At 37.9% G+C, this 24,199-nt stretch overlaps 1 protein-coding gene across 1 annotated transcript in view; it reads right to left on the bottom strand.

Moving 5' to 3' along the window:
• Positions 1-1,871: 1,871 nt before the first annotated feature.
• Positions 1,872-24,199, bottom strand: part of LOC103025801 (macrophage mannose receptor 1) — a 32,295-nt gene continuing 9,967 nt past the window's right edge. The window contains exons 14-50 of the mRNA XM_007252743.4: positions 23,894-24,038; positions 23,651-23,695; positions 22,578-22,745; positions 22,205-22,324; positions 20,648-20,758; positions 20,533-20,565; positions 19,957-20,091; positions 19,415-19,561; positions 18,515-18,649; positions 18,215-18,372; positions 17,538-17,688; positions 17,324-17,378; positions 16,405-16,471; positions 16,128-16,261; positions 15,775-15,818; positions 15,419-15,592; positions 14,570-14,724; positions 13,983-14,096; positions 13,762-13,883; positions 13,363-13,514; positions 12,933-13,138; positions 12,268-12,442; positions 11,884-12,105; positions 11,098-11,267; positions 10,235-10,305; positions 9,881-9,981; positions 8,986-9,105; positions 7,884-8,027; positions 7,062-7,216; positions 6,407-6,506; positions 5,914-6,149; positions 5,154-5,343; positions 4,728-4,979; positions 3,976-4,152; positions 3,638-3,682; positions 2,596-2,744; positions 1,872-2,214 (exon numbers count right to left, since the gene is read on the bottom strand). Of these exons, the coding sequence (XP_007252805.3) occupies positions 2,170-2,214; positions 2,596-2,744; positions 3,638-3,682; positions 3,976-4,152; positions 4,728-4,979; positions 5,154-5,343; positions 5,914-6,149; positions 6,407-6,506; positions 7,062-7,216; positions 7,884-8,027; positions 8,986-9,105; positions 9,881-9,981; positions 10,235-10,305; positions 11,098-11,267; positions 11,884-12,105; positions 12,268-12,442; positions 12,933-13,138; positions 13,363-13,514; positions 13,762-13,883; positions 13,983-14,096; positions 14,570-14,724; positions 15,419-15,592; positions 15,775-15,818; positions 16,128-16,261; positions 16,405-16,471; positions 17,324-17,378; positions 17,538-17,688; positions 18,215-18,372; positions 18,515-18,649; positions 19,415-19,561; positions 19,957-20,091; positions 20,533-20,565; positions 20,648-20,758; positions 22,205-22,324; positions 22,578-22,745; positions 23,651-23,695; positions 23,894-24,038 (4,923 nt within the window). The 3' untranslated portion in view covers positions 1,872-2,169. The remainder of the gene's footprint in view (positions 2,215-2,595; positions 2,745-3,637; positions 3,683-3,975; positions 4,153-4,727; positions 4,980-5,153; positions 5,344-5,913; positions 6,150-6,406; positions 6,507-7,061; positions 7,217-7,883; positions 8,028-8,985; positions 9,106-9,880; positions 9,982-10,234; positions 10,306-11,097; positions 11,268-11,883; positions 12,106-12,267; positions 12,443-12,932; positions 13,139-13,362; positions 13,515-13,761; positions 13,884-13,982; positions 14,097-14,569; positions 14,725-15,418; positions 15,593-15,774; positions 15,819-16,127; positions 16,262-16,404; positions 16,472-17,323; positions 17,379-17,537; positions 17,689-18,214; positions 18,373-18,514; positions 18,650-19,414; positions 19,562-19,956; positions 20,092-20,532; positions 20,566-20,647; positions 20,759-22,204; positions 22,325-22,577; positions 22,746-23,650; positions 23,696-23,893; positions 24,039-24,199) is intronic.

A 24,199-nucleotide genomic window follows, 5' to 3' on the forward strand; every position in this document is an offset into this window, starting at 1 on the left:
GGCGTGACCGGAACGGCTTCCTACTCATTAGTGTGCACTATATAAGGAGAAACGAGTGAATTCGGACACGCCCTCATTATTAACATGCGCTCGCGCTACTACTCGCTTCCTACTCATTAGTGCGCACTATATAGGGAGAAACGAGTGAATTCGGACACGCCCTCATTATTAACATGCTCTCGCGCTACTCGCTTAAACTCCTGAACTCTTTAAACTGTTATATTTACCCTTATTAAAAAATAATCCTTACATTAATGATGATCTATATCTGAAAAACATCTGAAATTAACACTGGTGTTCTGTCGAGTTGTGCTACCCTGTCAAACCGTGATACCCTAGTGTATACTTACCAGTATACCAGAAAAAGCATCATATTTAAAAATAATCTAGGTAGAACATTAGAAACGCCTCAATAAATATATCTGGATACAGTTAATGGTTAATAGGAGTGATTAAAACCCGCATTGTTATTATTATTATTATTAACTGCCATTTACGCATTACGCAAAGTTGTAGTAGAACTACCATAAAATACATAGAAACTACCGGTAAATAAATTTGGTGTTCAGAAGCACATTTTGATGGGTAGCTCGCAGTGTTGCCAGATTGGGTGGATTTATGCCATATGTCAGAGTTGTGTTTTAACAGGTGGATAAAACTACCAAGTGTTAAGAGTTTATACTATAAATTTAACTCAGCAATGTTTTATATACTGTAACTAAGAGACAGAGCTTTTAGTTCTGCGGATGGAAATGGAATAAGCTGTTTTTGTGATGGTTATTATGTATGAGTATTTGTTTGTTTTATTGTTTGCAAGTTGTTTTATATCTTCAATTATTTTTCTTTAGTTTTTGTGCCCTATCATACAATACACAAAACACAAATATAATACATGCAATAGAATAATTTTTTTATTGGTGCTATTAAAGATATTTATTTTATTGTAAGATATGTATTAAATCTTATTTAAGATGTCTAAGGTATTTTATTTAAGATATTTATGGGATTTTATTTAAAATATTTCAGATTTAAGGTATTTTATTTAATCATGTTGGAATAGGCCCTGTAATTCTGTTTATGCTAAACATCAGCTGTTTTTGTTTTTAGGCGTATTCCTCCGTTTTTGTGGATTTGAAACCCGTTTTAATCCGAATCCCTCTGTAAGAATATGGCAACCATCTGTCAGCGCTGTTTGTTCTGTTGCTTAGTAACGAGACTCGCGATGCATTCTGGGACATATTTAGCTCAGGTAGTATTCAGGGATGTTTATTATATATCATGATGCATTATGGGAGCTTATAGTGCCTCAAAATCACACTTAAATTCTACTACGATTCGGTTCTTAGAAGTGCCCTAAATAGTAAATGGGGAGCCGTAAATTCGGCCACAGTCTTATTAAACATACCTGTAAACTACTTAAGCTAAATGTGTCCCAGAATGCATCGCGAGTCTCGTTACTAAGCAACAGAACAAACGGAGCGGACACCAGCCATCAGGGTTGCCAGTTTGTTAGATTTGAGTCCAGATAAAAAAAATGCTAAAATTACTATAAATTAATGTAAATGCATCAGATTCCACTTTACAGGAGCATTATTTATCCAGATATCACATAAAATTAACAAAATACGTATGATTTATCGTCCTACTCTCATGAGCATTATTGTAAAATGTCTTAATTCTTTCAATTAAAAAAAAAAGTGTAAAATTTCTAAAAAATATTGCTAAAATGTCTGTAGATTCAGGTGGATACTGGTAGTGTGAGTGCTTTACAAATACAATTTTAGCTAAAGATTAAGGTTGGCATCAAAGAGAAACATGTAATAAATGTAAAAGTATAGAATATAAGAACACAAACGCAGGGAGACACAAGATCTTGTATTTGTGTTTTAATTGAACTTGTTTTCAAAGTGCCATTCAGAATAAAAATGTATGTACAAGAAACATTTAATACATTAGCTACATTATTAACTCGAGGTATTTTATAGCTGTAGTATTAATTACAATCAACTTACAAACACTGAAATTTGAACCCTAATATAAAGCACAGACGAGTATGTAATTTCTGATTATTGCTAAAAATTCATATTCATGTCGTTTTTCTCTTCCTGTAAAATATAAATGGTGTGTTCCTGGTCTGTACAGATTGAGGTGAGCCGGGCTGTGATCTCTTCATGTGTCGGACTCTCCTATAAAGTTCGGGTTGTTAAAGGCCGGCTGAAAAAAAAGAGAGTTCAGGTTAGAGATGTTTATATTAATTTATATATTATTAAAAGTACAGCTCAGGAAAAAAAAAATAAGAGCACTTCAGTTTCTCTGATTTTGCTATTTATAGGTTTATGTTTGAGTAAAATGAACATTGTTGTTTTATTCTATAAACTACAGACAACATTTCTCCCAAATTACAAATAAAAATATTATTGAGCATTTATTTGCAGAAAATGAGAAATGACTGAAATAACAAAAAGGATGCAGAGCTTTCAGACCTCAAATAATGCAAAGAAAACAAGTTCATATTCATAAAGTTCAGAAATCAATATTTAAATATATAAAATCAAAGAAACTCATCATTTTTAAGTGTCTAGTGACCTGACTCACCACTTCCACACGTTTGTTGTCTCTGCCAGGAAGACCAACAGCACTCAGTTTAACTCCTTTCACACGGAAGACGTAGTATAACACAGCCAGAATCAGGGCCACAGCCAGTATCGCTCCGATCACAGCGCCCGCAACCGTCCCTGCGTGCTCTGAGAAACAGAAAAAAAGGCAAAATAGCCTAGAGTCAGATTCTGTACACTAAATCCTACAGAAGTCCAGGAGAACCAATCATCTGCATAGTGACCTAGTTTACATTTGATTTCATTTGATCAATTCATTTTATATTTATTTTTGAATAATTATATTTGAATAATAACCTTGTAAAAAACTATTTTTTGTAAAACTAAAACTTCATTTCAAAGGTAATTCTTGTTAAACAGATATAATCAAAAAGGCAGGGCATAACATAGGCCTAGAACACTGGTTTACAGAATTTTAATCAAATAAAAATCTAAAATATGTAAAAGTATTCTGCCCCAAATATAAATACTTACAGCTGCAAGCTAAAATTCATTATTTTGCACATAACTGTGTATTTTGTGATTTGTGCTCTTGGCCTTTGTTAAGCCTGAAGAAAAAGAAGCACTGGTATATATTTTTATTCCTAATGCTTTTTTTGGGGGGGCGAACTCCCCTTATATTTGTGAACTCTGCTCTCTCTCACATCTTAACAGTTTTTATGATTCTTGCTCTTCCACAATTCTTCTCTACGACGTCTCCAAGGTTAGTTTAGAACTGGGCAGTAAAGCTTAAAGCTTTCTCCTATTTTGCACCGTAGTCTTAGAATAACCTTTATAAAATTAAAGCTGAGCTTATTTAGTTTAATAGTTTTCTTAAATTTGGTACTTTGGTAAACAGTTCTGTGATGAAAACACAGTAGGCGTCTGCTTCTCCTAAATGTTTTCTCTGTCTGTTTGTAAGCTCTTCCTCGAAAAAAGAGATTTTAATCTGAAGGGACCTCATGGTTACATAAAGGTTTAATAATTATTAGCCATATTTAATTTAACTAAAAAAAAAAAAAAAAAAAACGGAAGAATCTTACCAAGGTTTGGATCAGAAGTTGGGCGAGTGACATCACCCGAGTAGTCTGAAGAAAGAGAGAGTAAATGATAAATCAATAACAGAAGTAACGCAAATCCTCTTCATGCACAAAATCACTGATCTATTTGTACATATGTAATGTAAATATCTGTTTCTGAAATTTCTGTTTTCCACAGTGCCACCAGAAGTAGAACTTCATAGAAGGAATCACCACCCTGTGGTACCACTGTGGTTGGTAATGATTGTGATAGACAACCCATACTATTTCCTGTTCCATGATATTCAGCTCTAAAATCGAGCTCTTGAAGGAACCAGGGCAAAACTGGAGGTAAATCTTACGTTGGTGAACTCTGCAGGCGAAGCCTCTCTTCTGGAAGCAGTTATTGTCGTTCCACGTCCCGTCCGGATACATTTCCACACAGTCCTCCATCCCCAAATCGTGGTACGCCTCGTTTGGCTCGCCCGGAGCCCAGTTAGTGAAAGCCAGCGCAGTCAGATCTGTCCAGCCCCATCCCACTGCAAATCAATTTAAAACAGCTTTAATTTTCAGCAGAACAAAAGCAGCTGAAGCCTTTACTGTGCTTTAGTGTCATACCAACAAATGCTGATGACCAACAAATGATATATCACTACAATTAGTATGTGTTTAAGAAGCTAATCATTAGCTAAATCATTCTGATTTTCACAATAACATCTGTAATCCTCAGTTTGTAGTTTATTTATAGACCTCTCTAGCTACGCCTGGCATTAGGAATGTTGTAGGAACGTTTATTATCTGCTTTATACTTCAGGTACTTCTCTACTACAGGGACTGGACAAGCTTTGCGTGAGTACATTTGCACATCTGTGTCAGCAATAGGTGCAACGTAAATTTAAAGCTAACTGCTGAATTCATAAAGTGAACATCTAGACGCATTTGGACAAAGTTTAGACAAGTCAGAAGACTAGGAAAAATAGATGTAGCTTCTCTGGCTGTCCTGCATTAGCACTTTAGCACTGTTAGCTCAGACTATTCCTATAGTGTGCAGGAATACAACGCATTAAATATAAGTCCAGCTAGTTTCGGGGGAACAAAGTGGGTACACACTCACATGAGCCGTCCCTGGTGAGTCCGAGCCACACGTTGTGGTATTTGGTGTAGTTGATGTTCCTGATGAACTCTACCTCAGCTCTGCTGTGTACTGAGGCCAGGTCACCTCCTTTAATCAGCTGGCAGTAGTGTCGAGCCTCGGGCCACGAGAAGCCCGTCTTTCCATTATACACGAAGTAGCAGTAACGCCCGTAGTGCGAAAAGCCCGGCATGCATTCCCCGTCTCCAGGAGCGGGAGTCACAGGGGGCTTCTCTGCATCAAGACAAAGGAGGGATTATGAGTGGAGAGATTATTAAAGAAAAAATCATAAAAAAAAATTACAGACGGATAATATTGTACATGTCTTATTTAACAAATATGTCTTGTATGCTTGTATGCTGTGTTCTTAGTTTTATAGGTCAATAGCAGGATTTCCAGCGTCCTTACCGAATGTGATCTTGCAGATGTACGGTTTGGCCACGTCACAGGCCGTGTCGTTCCAGGTACCCTGAATGAAGTGGGATCGGCCGTGCATGCTCACGCAGCCCTCTCCCTTGTGAATGGTGGGCTCCCCTGGACCCCAGTGCGTATAGAAGACTGGCCAGCCATCTGTCCACTGGTAGGTGCTAGTTTCCTCCTGCCAGAAACAGAGAGAGTGTAAAAAACAGCGATTTACTGTTAAACTTCAATGAAAAGCACATACATTATTGGCAGACATTTAATAGGCTATCATTGATTTAATTGCTGAAAATGTATTAATGACATGAAAGCCTTTTTTACATAATTATATGTCATAGTGGTCAAAAACAGAATTTTCAGATGCAATAAAAACAAAAGGTTTCAAATGTGAAAAACTGGATGTTCTAATGTATTTTTGTAATTATGTAACAATGGGATTCACTGATCTAATTTAAGTTTTTAGGTGTTAAAATAGAAATTTCTAACATCATAACGTTAACTTTTTTTGGTAAAAAAAAAAAAAAGAGATTTACTAATGAAACAAATGTTTATAGTGGTGTACCAATAAGATTTACCTGTGTAAACAACGATTTTAACAATATATTTATATAATAAAAGCATCCAGTTTTGTAACAGTAAGACTGACGAAAGTAACAAAGACTTTTTCGTATGTAATTATGTAACAAAACAAAACGCTATTAGTGTTTTAAAAATGTTCATGTTATTAAATCCACGGGTGTGGTCTTACATTGCGCTTGAGGCCGATCCAGGCGTCTGTGCGTTCCTGTTGGATGGCTCCTGAGATGAAGGCCTGGTCGTAGCTCATGTCCACACTGGCCAGGTGCCCTCCCTCCTTCACACATGCCGCCTCTGCATCCGCCCAGCTCTTGTGCTCAGACACCAGCTTGTAGCAGTTCTTGTACCACGAGACGTAGTCGGAAGGGCAGGGGCTCTTAGTGGTAGGGGGAGCGGGAAGATGGCTGTCTGTAGGAGTGCAGAAGAAGCTTGGTCAATATGGTAAACAAGTAAAAACAAAATGATTCAGACAGACTCTCCAAACAAGTGTGTTATGTGGTCAAAACAGTTTAATAAAATGCTTTAAAAGACAAACCAAAAGCTGTAAGATCAAGAGGGCTAGAGGGGTATAGCATTTAATGGTGAAGAGTATGGCTATATTATTTTGTAGCCGATGTCTTGTGTCAGGTGTCTGTATGCTCCTGTTAAATGATGGTAAATCTCACCTTTCTTCCTGTAGCAAACCCAGCCTCTCTCCTCATTACAGTTCTCATCATTCCAACGTCCTGTCAGCAGGTGGTTGTGATTAATGCTGACACAGTGCTCCTAGAAAGGGTCAAAGATACAACAGCAGATTTCAGAAACATAGACTGAAAATATACTCGGCTGTTTCTTTTAGGAATTTATGTTGTCAGTCCATTGAGATGCCTTTACAGGTGTTCTGACACTGTCCTTCGAGTGCAGATTTGTCCTGCAATTAATTCCTTTTATAAGGTCTTAATAAGTAAGGGTTAATCTACAGTTACAGTAAATACAGAATCACCAGCGCCGTAATCTGTTGTACCCGTACTGCTGTGTGACTATACTGCACAACACCTTTTCTTGTTTAAAAGGTGACAATTTCTGTAATTGGTCTGTAAGTCCAAATCATCAAGTGTTATGCTAAAAAACAATGCAAACAGTGGTCCAGTCGATTCAGACTGTGGTTTGTGGCACTTTTCACGCCTGCTATTTTGATTAAAACCACATTGAAAGGTTGGAAGGTCTGGATCAAACAAGGTAGGTCTGAAAGCACCCAAAGTCTTCAAAGAGTTAAGCTAGTGTAAGCTAGGGTCACTTGAGTCGATGACTGAATTTATTGGTAATGTATATTGGCTGTACCTTGCCATCGTTGTTGTTGGGCTCTTTCTCCGCCCAGTTGGTAAACAGGACGGGACTCACTCCATCACTCCAAGCAAATTTGTCCTCATGAAGAACATCAGACAGTCCAATCCACACAGGGTGGATCATGTCCCTCAGATAGCTGGCCACAAAGTCTGGAGAGAGCGAGTAAAAAAAAAAATGGTAGTAATGGTTAAATGTACAACATTTATGGTTTGGTGGTAGTGTGAGTGAGTAAAATCACAGACATTATTTTTTTATATTTATTCTACGCTGCAATTTTCTCACAACATCTCACAATAAGATCATCTATAAGGTTGAAAAACTGTTTATTGTAACGCTTGCTTGACTATTTAAGAATAAGTGTGCTAAGCTGCGCACAGAACACTCATGGTGTAAGAAAATGAGTAATATGAGGAAAAACTACTACTCAGAATCGGTCTGTATCTGCTTGTCTGCTTTGTCTATTAATCTGTCTATCCATCCATTCATCCATCCATCTTTTTGTCCGTTTGTCTATTTATCAGGACAAACGGACAAACGGACAGGAGGAGGAGGAGGAATCGCAGGAGGACAGACTGATTAAAACACTAACTGGGCTATGTGCAATAATTTCTAAAGACTTATTAAAACATACCCAAACTATTTGCAATAATTTTTAAACTGAGTGCAATAATAATAATAATGTGCAACACCGCTCCTGCTGGACTCTTGTATATTGTATTTTTTATATATTTCTTTCCAATTTTCCTTGTGTATATTCATTGTTTAATGTTATGATGCTGCTGGAATTTAAATTTGTTTTTTCTGTCTGTCACTTGCCGTTTTCATTGATGTCATCAATAACTGCGAGGTCTCCTTGCTGGGATCTGCACCAGTCCCGGGCATAGGACCAGTTGGCTTTGATCTCGTTGTTGTAGTGGTTTCCTTTGAACAAGTAGCACTTGTTATGGAAACGCATCCATCCTGCAGAGGAACAGGAGAGGAACGGTCAGTCACACACTTTCACCCATCACCTCAGAGCATCACTACACATTTTTTAAAAATATATTTGCTATGTATTAGGCTAATTTCACTATAACATTTATTACTACATATTTGGAGCTCTGTTAATACTCAATGTGCTCGCTTGGCAAATGATAGTTTAGCTCTTAGTAAAACTGCTAACCCTAATAAGTGTAACTTCCACACTGTATAAAAAAAAAAGTCACCAATATAATTTACAGTATTTTCCAGTTTTTTTGTCTGTGCATCTATGTGGTTAACACTCTGTAGGAGAGCAAAAATATTTATTAGATAGTAGTAGTATGTATTCAAACTGAACTTAATGTGATTTTAGCAGTTTATGCTTTTTAAATGAACAGTAATATAATATTAATGTATACATAATCTACACAATGCATTTTGAATACATAAAAAAAACTTAATTAATTTAAACTTGGGCTTTTACTCTAACAGTAACTCTGTATTCGGACGGACATAAAATGTCTCTAAAATCTGTAATTTTCTGGCAGAGAGGTGCCAGAATCATTGTGCATTATTACATCTACATTGCAATTATTTTATATTAAATGTTTGTTAAATAAAGGGGAACTGTTTTGTAAGGAACACAAATAACCTTATTAATGATTTTTTTTTTGTGGATTAAAGCCCAAATAAAAGTTAAACAAATGCACAATACATTAAGCTTCATTCATTATAGCTATTATTAGCTCACAACTGAAGGTCTATAGTACAATTACTATTATTAATAACATTATTCGTAATGTAACACAATGCACAAAAAAACACCCTGTAAATATTCACTGGTGTTCATCTGTCTGTAATTAGTGAAGAGTAGAAGCTAAAGCACCTGAACTGTTAATGTATGATAATATTAGAGAATGTCATTTTATTTTGTGGTGGGGTGGTTTGAGAAAGTTACCCTCAGGACAGTTTCCCTCCCAGGGCTGGGTAGGTGGAGGAGGGGTGTGATGTTCTCCAGGTAGTTTCTTACACACATATCCCGCAGTGGCCCTGCCGCAGTTAGCATCGTTCCAGGTGCCTTACAGAAACCAAGCAACAACAAAAAATTTTATAATCACATAAAAGAAGTGTTCAATCTTGAAAACGTATGGATTGGTGATGGGTTTCCTCTTAGCGATTATTTTTTTGATAATTTTTTCCATGCCCTCTATTTCTTACAGGTGAGACTCCTGATTTAATGCATGTTTTTCTGCACATCTACAGCTAAACCTTTACAGCCACCGACCAATTTTGCAGAATTTTAACATTCCAATATTAACCTAAATATTACAAACTATATTATAGGAAACATTCACACAATACATATATGTTATTTTCAGAAGATTCTAGAATTACTTCAATACTTCAGTATTGTATGTATATATCTCAAAACTGGAGGGAGACGTATGGAATTATGTAATAAAGTGTTTATCCTCAACATAGATCCATCCTAAACCCTGCTAAGCTGATATGAACTGAGTTAGGGAACATAGTGATGAACAGTAGCAACAAGTCTTGAACAGTCTTGAATTCTAGGTTCTATGTCAAACAAAAGAAACTGCTTAGAAGAATCTCAAATATAATACATATTCTGGGTTGTCAAACACTATTTGTTTACTACATAATTCCATATGTGTTCCATCATAAAATAAAATAAAAAATATGTAGACAAATAATACAATAAAAAAAATACTGAATGAGAAGGGGTGTGTTCAAAAAAATATCACCAATTTGAAAATCAAGAGTCTGTCAATATCTTTCTATAGAATTATAGAGGATATCACCCAGCGCTAACACCTCTATAAGCACTGTACCTGGATATCTGTTCATCTGCACGCACTGCTCCTCCCCGTTAGCGTTGTTGGGCTCTCCTGGAGCCCAGTGCACGTACGTTATCGGAGACAAGTCCACCCATCTGCACAGAGAACCACAGGCTACACATGAGATACCCTGCACATTAGGATGCAGGCTCTCAAACAACTACGAGGCACCTAATCATAACTGTTAAACTAATTGCACAAAGTCTACACACAACTCTGCTTGCCCCAAACAATATTAAATTGATAATTTCTGCTTTTAATCAAACAATCTAAAACAATAAAGTAATCCCTCAGTCTGTAATTGTTATTTGAGAACTACAACTGATACAACTGATAAACGGGACATACATGTACTCTCCTCCCGCAACCCCAAACATCTGCATCCCAATCCACGCAGCAGCGATCTGGCCTGTTCCTACCTGCAGTGAAAACACATCAGAACAATCACTTTAGAAAAACGAAAAAAAAAAAAATTGTGATGAAAGAAATAAAACATAAATAGTTATATATAAATAACTAGAAATAGTTAGGAAACTGCATTCCGTATGCATAACTAGAAATAATGCACTCTGTAAAGAATATGCAAAATAGTTGCACAGCTAAAGTTGTTCCTATTGGTTGCTGTTGCAATCTAGGAGGTTGCTGAGTTAAGGTGTTGCTAAGTGGTTAGTTAGGTGTTACTTGGGTAAGGTGCAATTGCTATGCCATAAAAATAAAGTTAAATGAATTAAATGTCATTAACAAATATAAAAGCCTTTATTATTTTCCATTACTCTTACTGCAGGTGCACACACTGGTGCCGAAACCGCATGCTGATGCATGCCAGAACTATATATGGCCAGTGACCTAATAATTCCATACATGCAAAAAAATCCATAATTTGAAAAAATGGGAGGATGTTAATTTGTCATAGATTTCTTACAAGAAACTGACATTATATTAGATTATAAGTACAATAGACTCCATGAAATGTTGTTGGCTTTCTTCACCTGAACATCTTTAATAAAAACTAGTCATCCAGTATTATCATTATTATTATTAAGGACCTTGACATTCAACTAAATACCTACTAACCCCTTAAAATCCAACTAAATCATATCAGATACATATTTGAGTTCTTTAACCAGAATACATTAAAAATATATAATGATGAAACACAGTGAAATCGTTCTGTCTCTAGGTGGTGCCAGAGTGAGGCTGTTTCTCCTCACCATAGAGACAATGTAGGTCTGCTCCTCTGGGCTCAGAATGGAGGCCAGCAGAGCTTTTTCATGGAAACACCTCTCCAGCGCTGTGAAGAAGTCCACGGCCTCGGTGTCGTTGTAGTAATAACAGATGCCGTTGTTTTTCCTCCAGCCAGGGTTACTTCCACAGTCCGGAGCTGCAGAGCAGAGGGAGCAATAGCATCAATTCCCAGCTCATACACAGCAATACAGCAGACTGATTCTACAGGATCTCATGCAGCTCAAATATTCAGGCATTTATTTAAATACATACTTACTCTGCCATGGCCAACTGCATCTCCAGATCTATCCCTGATTATAGAAAATGTGTGGGATGCTATTGGAAGATCTTTCAACACTCCTATACCCCTACCGCACAATCTGCATCAACTGTGTGTGGATATTGAAGTTATTATGGGATGGATTTTTACAGGAGGAGAATTAGAAACCTCTACAACTCTTTAGATGCAGAGACCTCTGGCATGTTGCATTGTTACACTCCATCACACACACAAGTTATTACTTCTACTACATTACTTTTGTGTGTAAAATAAAATATGAAACCTGGCCATATCAGTTTTTATTGCTCTGGTAACCTTTAACTTCATATCAACATTTTCTCCTGGGGTGCAACAAGTTTTAAAAACAAAAACTATATTGAGAACTGTAAAAACAAATTACAGAATTAATCTTCTTCTCACTTAACTCTTCATACAGACAGAAATCTAGACCAAGGGTGCTCACACGTTGCATTGATGTGTTAATATGTATTACCTGGTATAGCTGAAGGGGGTACTGGGGGTTCGGTGGGAGTCTTGCCCTTGGCGATCATGCACACCCAGTCCTGATGGGCATCACAGAAGATGTCATTCCAGTAGGACGAACCATTCTGAGTGGTGACCAACTCCACACAGTTCTCCCGGCCGGCGTGGTCGTTCGGTTCCCCAGGACCCCAGTTAGTGTGACTGAGCGCGCTACCATCGCTCCATAAATAATCTGCAGAACAGACAACAGAACTCATATCAGAACCTGTTACACACAACTCATAACAGAACCTGTTACACACAACAGTACCGTTACACACAACACCTCCTGGTTCAGTTTACCAAAAAATTACATTTTTAGTTATCCTTTTAGTAAAACTAGGCTGCAACACACCTCCCTCCAGTGCGTTCCTGCTTAGGCCAATCCACTGGGTCTTGCCCTTGGTGTATTCAGCCATGAATATTTCCTCCTCTGCATTATGGATGCTGACGAGGTCAGCGCCTCGCGCCACACAGTCCTCGTGGGCCCCTGCCCAGCTCTTCTTATTGGTATATTCCTCTGTGTAGAGCTAATGGGTGAAAGATACATACACAAATAATATCCTGTTATCCCAGGTTCACACTACATGACTGTTTGTGCTGTAATTGTGAGCCCTTTACACTACATGACTGACTGGTGACATGGGATCACAATTACAATTTTTTTTTTGCTCTACTTTCTAAAATAAAAGAAATACTCAGAAGAATTCATAGAGAATAGACAATCACTCACGAGCTCTCTCTAGAGGATAGCAGTAATTTTCTGATATAAAAAAAAGAAAACAGAAAGTGGCCAGACTCTCTATGAACAGCTCTGGTCATGCAGAAGATGAGTTTTGGACCCGTGGTTCTCTCTTTCTACGTGATCTCATTGGCTGTAGGTAGCCGCAGCTCTTGACTCCCAGTCAGTGACTGGATCAGATATTAAACCTGCTAGATATTTCAGAAACGTCTTGGCTTTCAGTAGTTCACACTACACGACTGAGCTTTTTAGAAACACCTTCTACTGTATGGTCCTACCCTGTAGCACTGTCTGAAGTGTGGCAGGCTGGTCCAGCCTGTGGCACACCCTGTGGCGGGGGGCGGAGTCGGGGCCTTGGTGGGAGGGGAGATACCATCTCTAGGTATCTCGCAGATGAAGGGGTGGGACTGGTCACAGTTCCTGTTCACCCAAAAGCCTGCAGTGGGCTTGGTGGTCATGGTGACGCAGGGGCCGGCACCGCTCTCTGTTGATGCCAAAGAAAAATGTGTCAGGCACATCAACATGATTTAATGATGATAAAATAACGGACTATTCTATACTACAACATTAAATGGTGAAAAATTCATCTGACTATTAAATTATTAAAGAAAAGAAAAGTGTTAGTGCACACATACCATTACCTTTCTGTTATTTTAAAGTGTTAGTGTTTATTTGTGACTGTTTATTTGTGTGTAAGTTCAGAGTTACCAGGCTGGTTGCGGTCCCAGTGGGAGTACACCATAAAGTCCCCATTGTCCCAATAATAATCCACTCCTGCTGACTCGCCCTTCGCTCTCAGACCGATCCACCAGTGCCCAGAGTAACTGGCCAGGCGGGCAGTGAAGTGGGCCTGCTCATACCTGCATCACCCGCGGGTCAGAGAAGGAAGAGAAACATAAAAGGAAGGACAGAAGATTATTATAGAGTATTTGTGCTATTCCCTCTTTCTGAATCTGACACACAATTTTTAGCTCCATTGTGTAGGGCCAAATGACTGAAAAGATTTTTTTAGACCAAATTTCCATGACTTTTCCAAAACTTTCTGGGTATTTTTAATTTTACAAATTTATCCAGACCTGGAAATAGCCATTTTTGTCTCACACTCACAGGTCTCCGATGTGTAGAAGGCTGCTGTCTTTATCTTTGGTCTCACAGAAAGTTTTAGCCTCAGCACGAGTCATCGCCGTCTCCTCCAACCAGTAACAAGAGTACTCGAACGCATCCCAGCCCTGGGGGAGGAGGGAGTGATTGGTTGGGAGATGAGTGAGTGAGTGAATGGGTAAGTGGGTAAGTGAGGGAAGTCTGTACGTTGCGTGATCTGAACCCACCTGAGGGCAGCCGTACACAGTGGGTTTGATAGAAGGCAAGGGGTAGTGACCTTTGGTCATTTTGCAGATAAAGGTGTTAAGTTCTGTGCAGGTGACGTCGTTCCACCGGCCGTTCTATTAAAAAAAAAAAAACAACAACAACTAGGGTGAAAACAGGCTGAATGAATTTTCATAACATAACCTGGTAACACTTTACAATAAGGCCACAAATAACAGTACTTACAACAGTAATAAACACTATTAAATAGTTAAATAATGGCTCAACTAACTATTAATTGACACTGGTGTTGGGGAATGGATGAACAGGGGGTGCTTTATAATTATTACACCTACACTGTAAGCATAAGTATACACAACACAAAGAGAACCCACTTATACACAAGCTAATAAACATGAAAATACACACTTTACACAAGAGCAAGAGTAAGTGGTAAGTAATAAATGAGTCCTGTACAACTGGTGTAATTTAGCAGCAGGTAGGCTAGCAAAAATATATGGGTAATGCTAACAAACTAGAACAGTTAGATAGTTTAACTACAGTATTTCTCTCTCTTTTTCATGTAATGTGAATCCAGTCTTTCTCTTACCCCTTGGTACATCTCCACGCAGTCCTCATTAAAGCCCAGGTGGTTGTTGGGTTCTCCAGGTGCCCAGTATGTGAAAGTGACCTCATGGTTGTTAGACCAGAGGAAGTAGCCGGAGAATTCCAGATCGTTCAGCCCAATCCATACGTCACTGGTGGCTACAGGATAGAATTGTATTTGATAAGAGTTATTAGGGGGTAATTCAGCATTTTACCTTCTCCTCAGCATGCTTATATGATGGAGTTGGGATGTAAAAAAGGCACATTAATCCTGATTTGCACTGCTCCTCCTGGATTTGAAAAAGTGAGCTAAAATTAAACTGAAAATGCCTGTTGACACCTGATGTTACAATGCACTTTTGGTGACCTGATCATGTTCAGTTTCTACGGATTACAATCAAATCCCTCATGCAGGGCAGGATTTTTTTTTTTTTAAACTGTTTTTTTCAGGAAGTAAAATGGTAATGTTGTAGTTGTGGTTCTAACGAGAGAAAGTAAAATTATGCCCATCAGCATACATATATATTCAAAAGCACCGTTGCTTTTTGAATGACGCAGACAAAAGGCGTTAAAAGACAGGGTTCAAGATAGCAATGAACATTGCTATGCTCTTTGTGATGGGTGTAGTATAGGGCCAAGTGTGTTTTTATCATCCCACTGCCACACAGATAACTAAAGAGCTTGGGGCCACTTTTACCAGCTGTGTAAACATAGCCTTGCTGGCTCAGCCTTAATTCAACAAAACAACCAGAACCTGTGGCTGGTAAAAAAAAATGTAATCCTTCAAAACTGCAAAGACCAACATCACAATACTGATAAACAGTTAATATATCATGCAGCTCTTAATGCATACCCAAGTAGAGGTAGCTCTCCAGCCAGCTCTGCTCTGTGATGGACATAATAGACACCAGGTCTGCGCCCAGCTTCCTGCATTCAGAGCGAGCGTCGTACCACGTCTTCTTCACATCAAACGGCCTGTAGCAGAATTCTCCAAACTCGTGCCAATCAGAATCGGGACACCTCAGCTCTGTGTGGGAAAAGATGATCACCTTTATTTATCTTTATTTTAGAGTCACAGTTAATTATGTTATTTTTTCACTTGCTGTCCTCTATGATATTTAAGAATCTAAATAATTGATGAACGAAAAAACAAATTAATAACAGAAAATAAATGTTTAACTTGAGTGAAAAACATTTACTTATACATACCTCCATCAGCAAACTGGAAGGACACAGAGTAATCTCCAGAGAATCTGGGAATAAAGAAAACATGAGGTTATGAGTAAATCTGTCCGATGATCACTTCAGGCTAATAAAATGTATTCTCTTTAAGAGTCAGGTGAGCTCTGGATTGCTATTTTAACGGTGCAGCCTCTTTGATCGTGTCCAATGCTTCTCAGCTCATTTACAGGAACAGCAATGTTATTTTATTTACTATTCAGTTTATTATTGATGTAAAAGTTGGGTTTGTGCTGCTGTGTTTTCATGTGTGTGTAATTAGTGGGGTGTATAATATAGATAATATGTTTAATATAATAATAATACAATAAATTGGGCCATACTGTTTGGAGGTGATGCCGTTTCTCGTGGAGCCGCTGTAGAAGCTCTGACCGGGGGCTTTGAGCACTGTGCAGTCTCCTCCGATCTCATTCAGCACCACTCCCGCATGAATAGCAGCTGCACAGATGTTCGAGTCCTACAACAAACAGGCCAGTTACTTTAGCCTGAGTTTAATCTCAAAGCCAGACCCATACGTTTAGAAACAATATAGAATAAACAAAACTACCACTAAGTGAAACTCCATGAAGATATTAGATTGTTCATTTTATTTGTACTCACCCCACGGTACGTCATAGTACCGTAGACATTGTAGGTCTCATGTGCACAACCAGCGGGACAGTGGACACTAAAACACAGAAGCACAACCAGATATTATCTACAGCTCTGGAAAAAACGAAAAGATCACTTCAGTTACTGAATCAGTTTCTCTGATTTTACTATTTATAGGTTTATGTTTGAGTAAAATGAACATTGTTGTTTTATTCTATAAACTACAGACAACATTCCTCCCAAATTCCAAATAAAAATATGAAAAATGACTGAAATAACAAAAAAGATGCAGAGCTTTCAGACCTCAAATAATGCAAAGAAAACAAGTTCATATTCATAAAGTTTTAAGAGTTCAGAAATAATCAATATTTGGTGGAATAACTCTGGTTTTTAATCACAGTTTTCACGCATCCTGGCATCATGTTCTCCTCCACCAGTCTTATACACTGCTTTTGGATAACTTTATCCTGGTGCAAATAACAGGATAACTTTATCCTGGTGCAAAAATTCAAGCAGTTCAGTTTGGTGGTTTGATGGTTTGTGATCATCCATCTTCCTCTTGATTATATTCCAGAGGTTTTCTATTTGGTAAATCAAAAAAACATAACTCATAATATTTAAGTGGACTCTTATTTTCTTCCAGAGCTGTATACACTCACTGACTCCTTTATCAGAAGCCCCCACTTGGTAGCTCTACATCTTATTAATAAGAACTAGAAATTTGAAGCACAAGGTACAGTATGTGTTTCTGTTAAGGTGGCCAGTGAGTGAAAGCATAAGGTGCAGTCCTATAATGTGTGAACGGTTTATTTAATGTCTGATTAATGTATGGTTGACAGTAAGCAATTCCGAAACGTCGAAAAACATTATAAAACTTTGCGAATTTTATTGTAAATAATCAGAATTGCGTGATGTGTGCAGTACATACCTCATTTTATCGACAGAGTGGTCCAGGCTAGGAGTTCTACTGCATGGAATGGCATCTGTATAAAACATATACACACAGCACAAAAACAATGAAAACAACAGATATTTCCAGTTATGATACCAAATTATATTGCAATATATTCCACTTTATTTTTAATATACTGCCAACATATTACATAATTAATGATATTGAAAAATAAGCAGGGTTAACATACAGTCTGGTGCACAGCCCAGAATTTCAAAGCGCAGTCCTGCTTCGTTGTGCCACTCTAGTGGGAGTATCCGAATATATTTCACGGACACAGGGTTCCCAAACAGCTGAGTCTCAGCACTGCCTCGGTCCACTGAGCCTGGAAACTCCTCTACCTACAAGACACAAACACACACACACACACACACCTGTATAAGTACATATGCAACATATGCAGTCATACATACAGTTTGGGAGGGCACTGGGTGATGTATGGGTTTAGGGGTGGGGAGGAAGGGAGAGTTGATTAGGCTGAGTAGTGTGCCTCTGATAGTGGTGAAGCGCAGATGATTGGACGTCACCATAGTGAATACCATAGTACTGCATACAAAAGTACACAGACATATCATCCTCGACTATAGGTGGAATTTAAAGGTTAGGAGCAGTTTAAGCAGGACTGGTATGTGTCCTAATCTCAAAGAAAAATATTTTAGCTATTAATGAAAAACAATGGTTCAGTGTTTAAAAACTCTTTAAATAGTATATATAATATCTAATATCTACAGAAATAAACCTTAGTAAATACTGAGGAGTTACAGCATACAGTAAGAATAACCACCAATTCTTACTTTTAGTTTTTTCACCAATTCTTACTTTTAGGGTTTTTACTGTTTGGGTTTAGATACCATTTGGGGTTTATACCTTTCCCTCAGCAGTGTAGTCTGTCCAGGAAACACCGTCCAAACTGGTCTGGACCTTAAACTTGGTCACCCAATGGTCAGCAGTGGGGCAGCCCTGGATCACCACCCCTGTGATCTTCTTGGACTCAGGAAGAGTCACTTGAATCCATGAATTAGAAGCTGATGTTCACAATCAGAAACACAGAATTTCAGTAACGCAGTGTTATTTCAATATATTGTAATATTTAAGTTCATAGCAATTATCTAATATTACTATACACTAAAGAGTATAACAAATTTATATAAAGTAGAAAATACTGACCGGGGCTGGAGGGCATCCAGCACGAATCTCCGTTCAAACGTCCCTTGCTGGGTTCTTTTCCGCTCATGGAAGAGGAGGCGGAGAGCATGGAGTCTGTGATGGTGCCATCTTCCACCCCCAGACCCTGCACACACACTGAAATAACACACACATACAGACAAAACATATATATATTAGATCCATAATGTATACAAATTAGACTAGAATTACAAGCTTAGCCCAGTTTCATTTCTTTTTCTGTCTGTCTTTGTATTTTTCTTCTGCCTGCCTCTTATATTTGTCATGTGCCAGTGTACTGTCTCTTCCCTTGCAGAACTTAACTAAATAGTATTCACAATTGTGCCTCTTTTGTAGCCCCGCCCTCTTGTTATCTTCCCTAGGTGTTTCTTTTCAGTCTCAGTTAGAGCTATCTAATCTGGACCGAGCATGTCGATTTCTAAGGATCAGAATAATGTGGAAAAGGTGGCTGGTAGGCTATGAAAGCGGGTGTGCAATATATACATATATTGTCTGTTTTCGAGTATGCTAGCACAGACGCTAATCCAGAAAGCTAGCTACCCATCTATCCTAGCTAGATAGGTGTTGTGCTGAATGCTCTCTCACACACATACATACACACACACACAAAAATATGCAGCTAAACTAGAGTTTATTGTCTTCATTAACGTTCTCAGTTACAATATTCTCATTTAAAAAAGCAGCAAAGCCAGACCTAAACCACACTACAATACAATACCGTCTCCCCTCCAACAATACAGGAAACTATTAGCATTTTAAAAATATGAATCATGATTTTAATATTGTGGAGATTAATACAATCGAACACTAATTCTTTTATTTACATTTAAGAATACTTTAGAATTTGTGAGGTTCATAATGAATATCTCAATTTCTACATACCAGACTGCTCACAGCTGTAGACCACCTCCATGTATTTGGAGACGCTGGGGCAGATGTCATTGTCTGTGTTGGCGAAGACGAAACAGAAGCCCCGATTATCACACTGCTTCCTCACCTTCTCCAGAACGCCGGGGATAGTGCAAGTACCTGCAGAACAGAAACATAGTCAGGATTGAGATCTGCTGTTATTTACAATGTTACAAATAAGGTGCCCTTATTTGCTATCGTAACAATGGGAAAAGTACACCTTTTGCAGCTCAAAACGGGAAAGTCATTCACTACCTGTATTACCTTAAATAATGATGAGTGTAACGTGAAATAAACCAATCAGATTGTCACTTGCTCATCATTTCCTTTAAGAGTCAGGTGAGCTTTGACTTTGACGGATTGCTATTTAAACGGTGCAGCTACCTGGTCGTGTCACACGCTCCTCAGCAGAGGCATTCACGCTTTGAAAGTGCACCAGCAGTTAATTAATTTTATTTAGTATTCTGTTTATTGTTGATATAAAAGTTGGGTTTGTGCACTGTTTGTAAGCTTACCCGTAGAGCCGTCCAAGTACGGACAAATTTGGTCACTTTTGCGGCCGAAGAAAGCAGACTGGATATTGATGACACTGTTGGTCTCACAGTGCAGGACCAAGAGGGAATCCTGACATGTGTACACTGTTAAAAAGCCTGCAGAGAGAAAGAAAACACATACATATGTACAAATATATATATGTTATATATATTTTAAATGATAGAGCACAGTTCATTTATCATGCTATCTCTTGACCAGGCTCAGCTCAGATTAGCTTGGCTCTTGAAAGAAGCAACTTCTCTGCTTTGGAAGATGGTAGATATTAGTTATATGGAACTCTACAACCGTCTTGTAGTGCTGTAACACTCCCATATTTTTGTGTTGTGTTGGAAAGATAGTTCGTATTACTGCAAATGAGTTTAAATCTTCTGTTGGACTGTTGGTCTGTTGGGTTAACATAGCTAGGTACATTATTATCAGTGTTCACTTTTAAAAGTAGTCGTTGCTACATAAGGTAGATATGTTACCGGTACATACTTTCTCTCTTTGTAATATGTAATACTGTATTTTTTGTAATAAAATAAAAAGTCACATACCGTCATGGGGTGGTGGAGGTTCTGGTGTGTTTCCTGTAACAGAAAAAGTTGGTTGTAAAAACAGTTTGTCTGCTTGAATCTGAATGTGAGAGCAGATAGGACTGGGGAACAGTACCGCGGCGTTTGCAGACGTAGCCCCGTTTGTAATCGCAGTTGTCGTCATTCCAGTAGCCACTGTTGATGTAGATGGTGAGACAGTCCTCACCATAGTAGTCATCGGGATTACCTGAAGCAAAAGGTCAAGTACAACAAAGAGATGTTATACACTTTTTAATCAATACATTTCCATGATTTTTCATGACTCTTCCATGCCTTCACTGCAAATTGTAATTATGTAGTATGCGCTCTGCAGAGTCTTTAGCTTGGTGTTGGTGAGAGAAATACCGGTGACTTGTGTTTAGCTAGCTAATGCTAACTAGCTCCTTGCTGCTTCTCACAAATTTTACCAGCTGCATGGTGGCATTTCTGCATATTTTCCAGTTTTCCGGGTTCTTATATTTGTATAAAAGAAGCCAGGCAGCATTAAATCAGCATTAGTCCCTCACTGCTCCATTCATAGCAAGCTGACAAAAAAAAAACATTTTTTTTTTTAAAAACAAAATAGCTTTTCTCCAAATTTCCATGACTTGTTCAAAAATTTTTTAGGTATTTTTGATTTTTCAGAACTTATCCAGGCCAGGACAATCCGTGTATCATTCGTTCATTTGATATTCAATTGAGAATCAAAATCGGAAAATTAAAAAACCAATTCGTTTTTTCGTTTTTGAATATAATACCAAAAAACGAATAACGGCTTGTATTTTGTATTTTTATTTGGTTATCCAAACAAAAATTGGAAATTTAAAAAACGGACCAGGAGCCGAATTTGATTTTGATTTTGAACTTGACCCATTTGTGTGCCCCGGAAGTTACTGATTTGTTTATTCTTGGTGGGTTTCTGTTGCGCGGGAGTTCACTGCAGTGTTATCTACACAGTCTGTATTGCTGTAGGCAGCATGGCCGGACTGGAACCACATTCTGGCCTAATTAAAGATCTTTTTGAAGGTGGTAAGACGCATGAAGAGATTTCGTGCACGTTGCAGCAAATGGGGATCCAGCGATGTTCTGCAATGAGTGTTAGAAGGTTCTGTGTTCAACACGACCTTAAGCGAAAAAGACATGTATTTTCTGTTGTCATATCGTCTTCTTTCACTGCAACGCGTTTAGTTCCTCTGAACAAGATAAAACTCTCCATCCTCAACTCCATCCAAAGCCTACAGCAATACAGACTGTGTAGATAACACTGCAGTGAACTCCCGCGCAACAGAAACCCACCAAGAATAAACAAATCAGTAACTTCCGGGGCACACAAATGGGTCAAGTTCAAAATCAAAATCAAATTCGGCTCCTGGTCCGTTTTTTAAATTTCCAATTTTTGTTTGGATAACCAAATAAAAATACAAAATACAAGCCGTTATTCGTTTTTTGGTATTATATTCAAAAACGAAAAAACGAAAAAACGAATTGGTTTTTTAATTTTCCGATTTTGATTCTCAATTGAATATCAAATGAACGAATGATACACGGATTCAGGACATTGCTATTTTTAAATCCTTTAAATAACTTTTCCTTTTTTTTTTTATCACCACACGAACCCTGAGTAAATGTTTCTAAAAAGGTTTCTTTATCTCACCTGAAGCCCAGTTGATGTAGCGGAAGGGGGCCCGATCTGTCCACTCCCAGCCTCCCTCAGTGACCGAGTCGTGTCCTCCCATCCACAGAGACACTCCATTAGGGATCGACTGGATTTGAGCTACAAACAAAAACAATAATAACATAATATTTTTTTTATTAGACATAAAAAGTTGCTTTACAACTGCTCCTGGGCTAACTCTATAGATTACTCCTATATGATATTGACCTTGAACCCCTAATAGCCTAATGTCTGTTCACACAATGCTTTTGGGTGATGACACAGAACACAATGTAAGATGACTGCATTATTATTGTAATATTGTGGTATAAGGTGTAGAATGTGTGTGTGTGTGTGAGATGGGTGTGGCTACCCTGGATGAAGCCTTGCTCGAATGGTTCAGTGATGCTGAGCAGGTCACCCCCCTGGTTCACACAGTCGGCTCGAGCTTCTGCCCACTTCCGCAGAGACAGAGAGTTAAAGAGGTAACAGTAGTCATTGAAGGGGTCAGCAACCCACGATCCGCACTTCTCATTCCAGCCTGAGAGATAGAGAGTGATGTAGTGGTGTAATTACTTCAATACTATGATACTATTACAATTTGACAGAAGTAACTGATAAAAAATAAAGTTTGTAAAGTTAAGTTATTTATATTGACTAAACAGACAATGATATTCATAAATACAGGGCCATCTAAAAAAAAATAATATCTTTGAAAAGTTATCTTATTTCAGCAATTCAGTTAAAAATGTAAAACTCATTATATATAAATGTTTTACACATAGAGTGATCTATTTCAAGCATTTATGTATTTTATTGTTGATGATTATTGTTTACAGACCACGAAACCCAAAAATCAGTGTCTCAGAACATTTTATTTTATATAAGACCAATTGGTACTTTCTGCAGTGTGGGCAGTGTGCCCACACTGTCCTGCTGGAAAATGAAATCTGCAGCTTAATATAAAATTCTAATTTTCTGAGACACTGATTTTTGGGTTTTCATTGGTTGTAAGCCATAATCATCAATAATAAAATAAATAAACTCTTAAAATAGATTACTCTGTGTGTAATACATCTATATAATATATGAGTTTCACATTTTTGTGAACTGAATTACTGATTTAAAGTAACTTTTTAAATTTAAAGTTTCTTTTAACACTTGAGAGTAATATAAATAAATGTAAAAAAAATTATATATATTATAATTAGTTTGTTATTTATGCATTTCTAACTCTTATCTGCAAAGTGGCTTAAAACTCAAAGTACCACCTACAAGTCATTTACAGGAACATATACAAGCAAATTTAGGATTGAACGAAAATGAAATGTGTAAAAACACTGTTGAATATCCTGATGTTAATGTGAAATAAAAAAAAAAATAATGCTATTTAAATGCATACTCCAAAATCCAAAAGTAGTTGAGTGTAGGACAGATGGATCTCACCTGGTCCAGAAGTGGGAGGGACAGGTGGAGGACCTTGTCCTTTAGCTAAAGAGAACACAAAATATAATTTTACCATAAACACTTGAACAATAGGACACTATGAAACATGAAATATAAAATGTAATTCTGAGACTGACAGGGTCAGAATCTTTACTCCTTTATTTTATAACAGTGCTTTCATTAACAACCAGTGCCTCAGCTCAGCACCTCCTGCCAGGACCTCGGTAAAAGCTGGTGTCCCACCTTTTTGGCAGATGAAGGGGAACGTGGAGGTACACGGCAGGTCGTTGAGTTTGCCGGTCTCCCAGTGCTCCGTCCCTCGTATGTGCACACAGTCCTCATTATCCTGCCAGTTGTCCGGCTGACCGGTCTCCCATTCTAAAATCGTCTGTGAACAAAAAATTGCAAGGAAATTATATTATACAAATTAGACTGAGCTCTGTGTAGATGTGGACTTTGTATTTTTCAGCTCATCTATATACCATATGCTCATCTCCCACATTCAGTACAATATACTGTATTTTTTAGAGTAGTGAATGACTAATTTAC

The sequence above is a fragment of the Astyanax mexicanus genome, chromosome 17 (assembly GCF_023375975.1).
Source record: "Astyanax mexicanus isolate ESR-SI-001 chromosome 17, AstMex3_surface, whole genome shotgun sequence".
Taxonomy (NCBI): Eukaryota; Metazoa; Chordata; class Actinopteri; order Characiformes; family Acestrorhamphidae; genus Astyanax; species Astyanax mexicanus.